Source organism: Solanum pennellii, chromosome 12 (genome assembly GCF_001406875.1).
Source record: "Solanum pennellii chromosome 12, SPENNV200".
NCBI lineage: Eukaryota > Viridiplantae > Streptophyta > Magnoliopsida > Solanales > Solanaceae > Solanum > Solanum pennellii.
In genome coordinates, this window is record NC_028648.1 from 2049181 (window position 1) to 2059125 (window position 9945).

At 33.2% G+C, this 9945-nt stretch overlaps 1 protein-coding gene across 3 annotated transcripts; it reads right to left on the reverse strand.

Annotated features, from left to right (window-relative positions):
- Positions 1 to 637: 637 nt before the first annotated feature.
- Positions 638 to 5669, reverse strand: LOC107005585 (receptor kinase-like protein Xa21). 3 transcript variants are annotated; one of them, XM_015204222.2, is made up of 4 exons: positions 5103 to 5669; positions 3932 to 4267; positions 1745 to 3751; positions 638 to 1060 (listed from the first exon to the last, which is right to left on the reverse strand). In XM_015204222.2, exons 1-4 carry the CDS (start codon positions 5563 to 5565, stop codon positions 711 to 713), a joined length of 3156 nt encoding a protein of 1051 aa, XP_015059708.2. In that variant the 5' UTR covers positions 5566 to 5669; the 3' UTR covers positions 638 to 710. The 3 variants fall into 3 exon arrangements, with proteins under 3 accessions (XP_015059708.2, XP_027769053.1, XP_027769054.1); XM_027913252.1 differs by having other exon boundaries at positions 4477 to 5180; XM_027913253.1 differs by having other exon boundaries at positions 4466 to 5180.
- Between the last annotated feature and the right edge of the window lie 4276 nt (positions 5670 to 9945).

The window sequence follows — 9945 nt, forward strand, 5'->3', positions numbered from 1 at the left end:
GGTCCCCTCCCGGACCGCCTGAATCCCACGAGTGAATCGGATGTTGGATCTACATTGAATCTCACTTGAACCATCTATCCTTCTAAGGAGGAGTTCGGTTTCAAACCCTGGTTCGAACAGGAGTACGCCATGCTAATGTGCCTTGGATGATCCATATCTCAGGGCAGGCGCCGATGAACACATTGAACTATCCACGTGGTTGAGAGCTCTCACCGCCCAGGCACAACAACACAATTATCAGGGGTGCGCTCTACCACTGAGCTAATAGCCCGTCATGCGAACCTCCCACTGGGACCGCTATGTCAAAAGCGAGAGAAACCCCATCACTCTCTTTCCTTTTTTTACCCTGGGACCGCTATGTCAAAAGCGAGAGAAACCCCATCACTCTCTTTCCTTTTTTTACCCCAAGTTCAAAAGCAAGAAAAGAGGAACTCAGCAAGACTTCTTTTCATGGAGAGACTTGGAAGTATTCAAACCTTACGCCTTACCGCGTAAGATAAAGAGATTGAGATGATTTCCTATAGAGGATCCAAGGAAAATCAAATACACAAACCTTTCTGGAAAAAAAAATATTCAATCAGACGATGAATTCTTATGTGGTCCAAAAGTAAATCAAGAAAAAGCATTACACCACTAATACTAAAACAAAACAAAATATTTACAACATTTTTCACAATCATAAAAATTTACACCACTTTTTCTTCTACCTTTTATCTAATTGCTAAATATTCAATTTTAGCTTTTCTAAGGCTATCCACAACATTACTAATGCTCATTCTGTCTTCAGGACAATCTTTTAGACATTCCAATCCCAAACAAAAAATAGATGACACAAACTGTTGTATTACTTCAGAGAACTGTTGAACATCTCTAATCAAATCAGAATCCACAACTTCCATTAAAGATTTTCTACGTAAGCTTTCGCCCACGAAACATTTCAAGTTCATTGTCTCCCCGAACATATCATCAGTTGGTTTTTTTCCTGTAAACATTTCCAACAATATAATGCCATAGCTGTAGATATCTCCACTTGTTGAAACTATCCCATGAGTTCCATACTCTGCAATGACATTACAATTTAAGCAAATATAGTTAATATTACACTCCCTCTGTTTCATTTTGGTTGTTTGGTTTTTTACTTCACAGAGTTTTATTAAGAAAGTAAAGAAGACCTTATAATATATCAAAATATCTTGGGAAAATGCACAAGTACCCCCTAGACTATGACAGAAATCTCAAAGATACACCTTAACTAAACTAAGGTTCTATCACCCCCTCTAAACTTTTTTTTTTGTAATTTTGTGCATCTTTTTGGCTTACGTGGCATCCAAATATCTCTCACGCGCCTCAATTGTATGAAGTCACGGAGTGTGCCACGTAAGACAAAAAGGTGTACAAAATTACAAAAAAAAAAAAAGATCGGGGATAATAGGATCTTAGTTTAGTTAAGGTGTGTCTCTGGGATTTCTATCATAGTCTAGGGGATACTTGTGCATTTTCCCATCTTTTAATCTTGTGGATATTGGTAAACAAACGTGTAGATTTTCTGTCGAATAATCGTCATAGACATGATAAGGATTTGGTAATATGGGAAGATGTGATCAGTGAAATGGAGTTCTTGCTCCTGAAAGATTCAAGCAATGTAGCTTATGAACGATTTTCGATAGTTTACTCAGTCTGTTTCAAAAAAACCAAAAGAAAAAAAGACTTGCTACAAAAGAGAAGGATTTGGATTTAGTTTCACCTGGTGCCATATATCCAATGGTGGCTAGTGTCTTGGTTTGAGCCATATCCATGTCTTGCTCAAAAATTTTTGCGATCCCGAAATCGCAAAGATGTGCAGTCATATCTTCATCTAACAGGATATTGTTAGGCTTCAAGTCACAGTGTACAATAGGAGTTGTTAGACCACAATGCAGATATTCTAAAGCTGAAGCAATATCTATTGCTATGTTCAATCTTTGAAGCATACTTAAACAACAATCTTGAGAATATAGCCACTTTTCAAGATTACCATTTGGCATGTAATCTAATACAAGAGCTTTGAAGTCTGTGGTACTACAACAACTGAGGATCTTTGTAAGGTTCCGGTGACGGATGTTGCTCAATATCTTACATTCAGCATAGAAACTCTTGGTTGATTCTTCTGTCAGTGTGTTAAAAACTTTTACAGCTACATCTGTTCCATCGTTGAGTTCCCCTCGATAAACTGAACCGTAACTTCCCTTTCCTAGTAGATTGGATTCAGAAAAAGAATGCGTAGCTCTTACAAGTTCAAGATATGAAACATTTCTCAAGTATGCAATAGGTGAAAGAATTGCAGCAAGCTGTGATTCCTCCATCTTCATCTTTACGTGTTGGTTCCGTTTTCTTATCAATATAAGTACAACAGTCACCATGAGAATTGTTGACAAGAGAGGAGGAACAACATATTTAATCAAAGACGAAACAGTTTTTGACTTGGAATGTTTTGTCCGGCAGGGCAGAACATGTAGCCGAGCTACTCCACATAGCTCATGATTTTGCCTAAAAGATTCAGCACTGAAATTTGAAAAACATCCACCTGATGGAATTTCTCCTTCCAATTCATTCACAGAGACATTGAAGTATCGGAGATACCTCAATGCCTCGAGAGACTTTGGAATCATTCCGGACAAATTGTTGGACGACAAATCTAATGTCTCTAAGCTTATCAAGTTACTCAAAGATTCAGGAATAGGACCTTGCAATCGGTTTTGTGCCAAAGAAAGGTAAACTATTGATTGTGCACTTCCTATTTTGCTGGGGATATCTCCTGAAAATTGATTCCACGATAAGTCAACGTTTGTTGCAACCTTCAGATTAGAGATCTCTGATGGTAAATAGCCTTTGAAAGAGTTTGTGGATAAGTTCAAACCTACAAGGCCATTCAGGTTCCAAAAGTTCAATGGAATGGTAGATGTCAAATTGTTTGAATCCAAGAAAACTCTCTGTAGTGATTTGAGTTCACCAAAACATGCTGGTATGGCTCCACGGATCATGTTGTGACTTATGTAGATATCCCCCAGCTTACTCAACTGGCAAATATCAGTTGGGAGATGCCCTTCCAGTCTATTGTATTCCAGATATATACGTTCGAGATTTCTCAACTTTCCAATTGTATTCGGGATAACTCCAGTCAACTCATTGCTATCCAAGTACATACCGGTCAAGCTTGTCAAGTTTCCAACTCCCACAGGTATGGTCCCCTTGATTTTGCTACCAAATGCTGAGAAAATTTGAAGGCTAGCAGAGAGATTCCCTAATGAACTTGGAAGGACACCATTTAACTGATTTAAAGACACGTCTACGGTTTCCAAATGTCTACAATTTGTTAAATAGGACAAGAATTTTAGTTCTCCTTTGGAAGTTCCCTCTGTAAGGTTATTCTCTGCTAGAAATAGCCTCTTCAAAAGTCTTAAATTGCCAAGGTTGGGTATCGAGCCAGTGAACGAGTTGAGGGACATGTATATAGTAGCAAGCTGTGAAGCATTTGAGATAGAGCTTGGGATTGATCCTGTAAGTTCATTCTCACCTAAATAAAGCTCTTGCAGATTTGGAAACTGAAGGCCTAAGCCTGAGGGAAGAGTTCCTGTGAGCCTGTTTCTGTTTAAGTCTAGAATCTGCAACGTCGATATGTTGAATACTTCAGATGGAATGACACCTGACAAGTGATTTCCGTGGACGTTAAGTTTCTTCAGATTTATGCTACCTACCTCAGCTGGTAATCTCCCTGATAAAGTATCAAATGAATTAGGAATGTAATGTACACTATAACTGATACGCGTGCATCAACACAAGCTACATGGTGTCGTTAAAGTATGAGCTACAAAAATCTGATGTCATAAAGTTAGTACTTTGATGTTTATAAATAGAAAAACTACAAGGGCAATAACAATCTGGCGTTGCGTACCTGTAAAGTTGTTTTCTGCTAAATTTAGAATCTGAAGGAAAGTAAAGTTTCGAATATCTTTAGAAATGCTGCCTGTAAGCATATTGTCTGCTAATTGTATGACTTCAAGGCGTTTGCATCTGAATGTGTTTTCTGAGATTTCACCAGTTATGTGAGGAAGATTACATTGACTGCTCACGGATGGTAGGCTCCCGGACAAACTGTTGTTTGAAAGATCGAGTTGCTTTAAGCTGGACATGTTGAATAGAGCTTGTGGAATTCGACCTGTTAGTGAACCACCTCTTAGGCTTAGCATCTCCAAATATGTAAGATTGCCTAAATATTCAGGAATTCCACCTGCGAAAAGATTGTCAAAGCTAGATAAATATAGATATATAGCAAAACACCTCGATCGACTGGTGTAGTAAGTAGGAATTTCTTGTTGATTAAAACTCACTTAACTCTTATTTAGTTGCAACACACATACAAACAACAACAGCATATGCAATGTAGTTTTACGAAGTAGGGTCTAGGAAAGGTAGAGTATACGCAAACCTTACTCCTACCTCAGAGGCAGATAGATTGTTTCCGATAATACCCTCAACTCAAGAAGAAAACAGTCCAAAGCAGCAGACAGCAGTAGTCCAGAAAAAGAAGTAACGGAAGTACAAAAAACATCAGATAGATAGTAACAGAACAGTACTACAACAAAATACTATTACGATAGTTGAAGTACAAGAAACAACAGATACTCATTAAGGAGTAATACTACGACTACTAGTATGGACTGACATCAAGACAATGCACTCCTACCTACTAACGTTCTACTCTAATCCATCTACTCAACAACCTCTTATCTAAGGTCATATCCTCGATGAGTTGAAGTTGTTACACATATGAACTTGTAAGAAACAGAAAACTGATGGTTTTAACTGAAATCTCCGTCATTAAGTAATATAAACCCCGACCCTATTTTCAGAAAGGGGGTTCAAAATATGAAGAAGTAAACACATGAAGAAGCCAAAGGGTCCAACATTACTATATATAGTTTGGCCCTTCCTGGCTCTGCCCCTATCTTTTAAAACACAACTATTCGGAGAAAAATAATTCTTTGAACATGCAATTCCAACAGTCATCTTTATATAATAAGAGTGTTGACTAGTATATAACTTGAATAAATATAATATGATACCTATGAAATTGTTTATCCCCAAATATAACGTCTTGAGCTTGGTTATATATCCAATTTCATCTGGGATTTTTCCACTAAATTCATTGTAGGACAAGGATAAATCCTGAAGTTCCTTGCAAAGATGAAACGTCGATGGGATCAGTCCATGAAGTTGATTCGCGGATAAAAATATTCCTTGAAGCTCAACAAGACGATGATTACTGCAGATATCGGGTGCTAGTCCACCTGTTAGACTATTACCAGTGAGATCGATTCTTTTCAACGATGAGATGTTGAATAATTCAGATGGTATAGATCCTGTAAGCACATTATACTTAGTGTCAACTATTATCAGCATGGAAAGGTTTCCTATCTCTTGAGGTATGTTTCCATGTAACATATTGTATGACAGTACCAATCTCTTCAGCTTTGTGTTGTTGCCTAAAACTGGTGGAATAAGACCATCAAACGTGTTATCGTTCATAAAAATGCTCTCGAGCTGTGGTAAGTTACCAAACCAGCTCGGAATTTCTCCACTTAAATCATTGAATCCTACGTTTATCTCTTGTAATCGTTGTAGATTACTTAACTCATTAGGGATCAAACCACTGAAGTTGTTGTTACTGATGTCTAATGATGTTAAAAATGTCAAGTTTCCTAAATCAGGAGCAATTGTGCCTGAGAGTCTGAATCCTGAGACATTTAAAGATGTCACTCTTTGGTATTCGTTTTCTACACTACAAAAGACGCCAATCCAGTAACAGATCGAGGATCTGTTACTGGACGGCGTCCAGTTTTTGGACAAGATATGATCATAGTCTGAAGTGATGTATGCTTTAAAAGCAATAAGTGCAGATTCATCTGTTTCTATGTTTGTAAATCCCTTGACTGAACTCAACCAAATTGTTATGAAAGTTAAAAACAAAAGGTATAACTTCTCCATATGTGGATTTTGATGTATTCTCAATTATGGAATGTCACATTTGCTTGTAAGATAATAAGAGACATTAATAGTATCCTTCTTTTGCACTCAAAGGCTTGACCTGGTCGACAATGAAATAGATTGAGAATCATAATTCAGGTATGTCTTATTTTCCGTTTGTTCAAGCCTTTGTGGATAAAGTTAACTGATATTTGTGATGGTGCAAGCTTGCTTGGACACTACGATTATTAAAAAATAAATGAATTAAGAAATCCTTGTATTCATTGGAGGATTAGCTATGCATTTGATAGTCAAATCAGGTAGATAACCCTATTAATGTTTTATCTACCATGGATGTGTGGAAGGTAAGGATTCTTTAATTCCTACATTAAATTGTGCAAGTATGGCCCATTCTCAACTTGTTTTTCATGATGCATGTAGCTTCCGTCCCATTTTACGTGGCATCTTTCGCATTTCGAGATTCAAACAAGTCTATTTTTTGTCGGAAGTTTTTCATAGATTCTTTTAACATTTTGAATTATCAATCGTTGTGACTTATAATACTTTTACGTAGTTTACAAATATATAAATTTCATTTTAAAAAAATTTGAAGATTTCAAACGCAAATATTCGATCAAAATTAAACTGTTTGACTCTCGAAAAATGAAAGTGCCACATAAAATGAGACGGAGGAAGTACTAGAAAGTTATAATAGGTAATATATTTTATTTTATTAGTGATTGCTACATATTTAAAAACGAAATATAGTTAAATCAGAGTTAATTGATTTATAACTCATATAAGTTATAACTTATAAGTTCATTCAAATAAGGTCTTCAACCTTTAGTTAACTAAAATTTGTATTTTTTTGGTCTCTTTATATATGGAATATGTCACATTCTAAGTTGCTTGGACTCTTCACTTTCAGTATTGCACCTATGTCGACATGATGTAGGCGTGAGTTTGGGATTCGGTACCGGATCAGATCAACCAATTTTGAATAATTTGATCGAATTCGAGGAGAAATTTTGAACATATTCAATGATGTCTATAATCAAAACAAAAGTTAAGGTGAAATTGAAGAAAATAGAATAGCTTGTCTATATAAATTTTTATTGTCATTCCTTTTTAATATTTTGTCTACTTCCCGAATTCTTCTCTTGATCAATATTCTCCTCAATTTTCTCGTATAATATCTCATAATTTAGGTTTTATAACTGTATTTTTAGATATTTGAATTATTTTTAACCGAATTTTCTCACCTGCTTCCATACATAGATCCTTATCTCTGAATCTTAAAATTTAAATTATAGAACATCCGACCTCTAGATTTGCACTTGTATCGAACATCGACACCTAAATCTGAGCAAGTTAGGTGATATTTAAAGTATTTTTAGAACTATATCGCCTAAAAAATGAAGTAGCAATACAAACTTAACATAATATATTAATCATTAAATGGTTTAGCACTTGATATTTTTTATTAAATTTGTGAACATTTACAATTTGAGGGATCAAAAGTGCATGTATCAATTAGTTAAAGGCTCAAAATGCTTAATAAAATATTACAAGGGTAAAAATAAAAATTTGTAATACTTGAGGGACTAAATGTGCCAATGTCCTCTTATAAATGACCCAAAAAAACATGGTAGTGCTCAATTGATTGGATTTTAATTTAGGTTAAGGCATTAATGGCTTCATTGAAAAGTATGGAAAAATGAAAAGGAGGGAAAGGGAATTGATAATGATGGTTTGATTATTTTCATTATCATATTGTTATATTTAGTGGTGTTTACGGTTTGGATAAAAAATAGTTCAAATCAAAATAATTGAATTACATTGATCAAATTATTTGATTTTATTTAGATTCGATTTGATTACTTTCTATTGAAATTTGAAATGACTTAGAGTTAAAATAGTAGTAAAACATATCACGATATAATAGTAATTGATTTCTTTTATTATATTACTTTAAAGTTAGTTAGAAAAAATATATGATATCCTTTTTAGAAAATTAATAACTCATACATAATAGGACAACTTTCACATATAACAAACAAAAAATTCATTTTTGTATGCTATAGCAAACTTTGCATAATTGCGCTCCATAGCAAACATAAAACTGTATAATTTGCTATACATATACAATTGTATAATTCGCTGGCCTAAATTGTATAATTTGCTGGCCTATTTCGCTGCAATTGTATAATTTGTTTTGCATACAGTTGAATCGAATTAAAATGTATGTATATTGCATAATTATAAGTGTATAGCAAGAAGATATATGTTTTTCTCGCTTTATACAAAAACAGAAACACAATATATACACTTCTGTTGTATAAAGCTAGAGAAAATTATATTTCATTGCAATTGTATAATTCTCAATTGTATAATTCGTTGGCCTTTTTCTCTGCAATATTTGAAGTAAAATGTTTGTAAATTGTATAATTAAGTGTATAACACGAAGATATACATTTTTGCATGTGTATATACAATTTTATCTCGCTTTATACAAAACAGAAACAGAATTATACACTTCTGTGTATAAAGCGAGAGAGGCGAGCAAGAATGGAGAGTGGCGAGCGATATTTTTGGGAGAGAGACGCTGGCAAATTTTAGCTAATGTTTGCTATGGAGCACAATTAAATCAAACCCTAGCTATTCCATTTAATTTAGGTTATTAGTTTGCTATTATATACAATTTTCCCTACATAATATGCACGAAATCTAAACGTTAATAAATCACATATCTCTATATTTCTTTTATTTATGGTTATATATTAATTCAAACTTTTAAATATACATAACCTTACAGTGAAACAATTATAGCAACAAGTTGTTTTTTAATATAGTCTTCAAATATTCTAAAGATCATACAAAGAGGTGTGAGTTTTTTTTTTTCTTCTTATTTTTATTTCAAAATTATGATTTTTAAAAAGATATAAACTTAAGATTTTATGTGATCTTTTACTGTATTCTTGAATGGTCACATCTTGAATTGTCACTTCTTCTTTTCCTTTTGAATTTTTGTTAATCTCTTTTTTGACTTTATTTTCAAAAAATTCAAAAAGTCTTTTGTCTTATTTGAATTACACCATGAAATGATTAAAATTTATTCACTTTTGACTAAAAAAAAAATTGAATTTGAATCCTCTTATATATCTTAAAAAATAGTAAGTACTCTTATTCACTTTTAGGTAACTTTTGATTGTGTAAATTTAATTCAAGAAAAATGATTACATTTTAGTTCAATATATTACTATTATTACGTATTCTATTGACATATATTAACCGATTTAGTCTTTACCCGAATTTTATAGTATGTTTTATTTTGAAAAATTGTATAATTAGACATATTTTACTATTATATATACTATAGTTATTTATATATTTAAAAGTATTACGTAGTTTATCAATAATTTAAATTTTTTAATTAAATATTGAGAAAAATAAACTTACATACATATATTATTGTAATAAGAAACATAAAAATAAAAAGAAAAAAATGGGTGAAATTGAGAGGAAGGTGATCGAGATTCGTATGTATTCAGATATATGTGAGTCACATAAAATACGTGTATCTAGAGTGTATATAATGCCATTTACATATATTTGAGATTCTAAATATGCGTAATGATCGAGATGCGAATGAGATTTGTTATGCATATTCCAGACACATGTGAATCAACTTGTATATTATATATATCTTGCAAAAATTACACATAATTTTGACCTCATGTATTCTCAAATACATGTAATTTGGACGTATCGTATCTAAACAACCCCAAAATATGATAAATAGTAATATTATAAATTCAAGAATATCTAAATAATTAACTGCTTACATTAATAAAATTCAATTTTTGGAAATGAGTTTGTTTTTCTTAATTACCAACCTTGTCCTCAATATATGTCCGAATTTAATTTAGTTTGATCTTAATA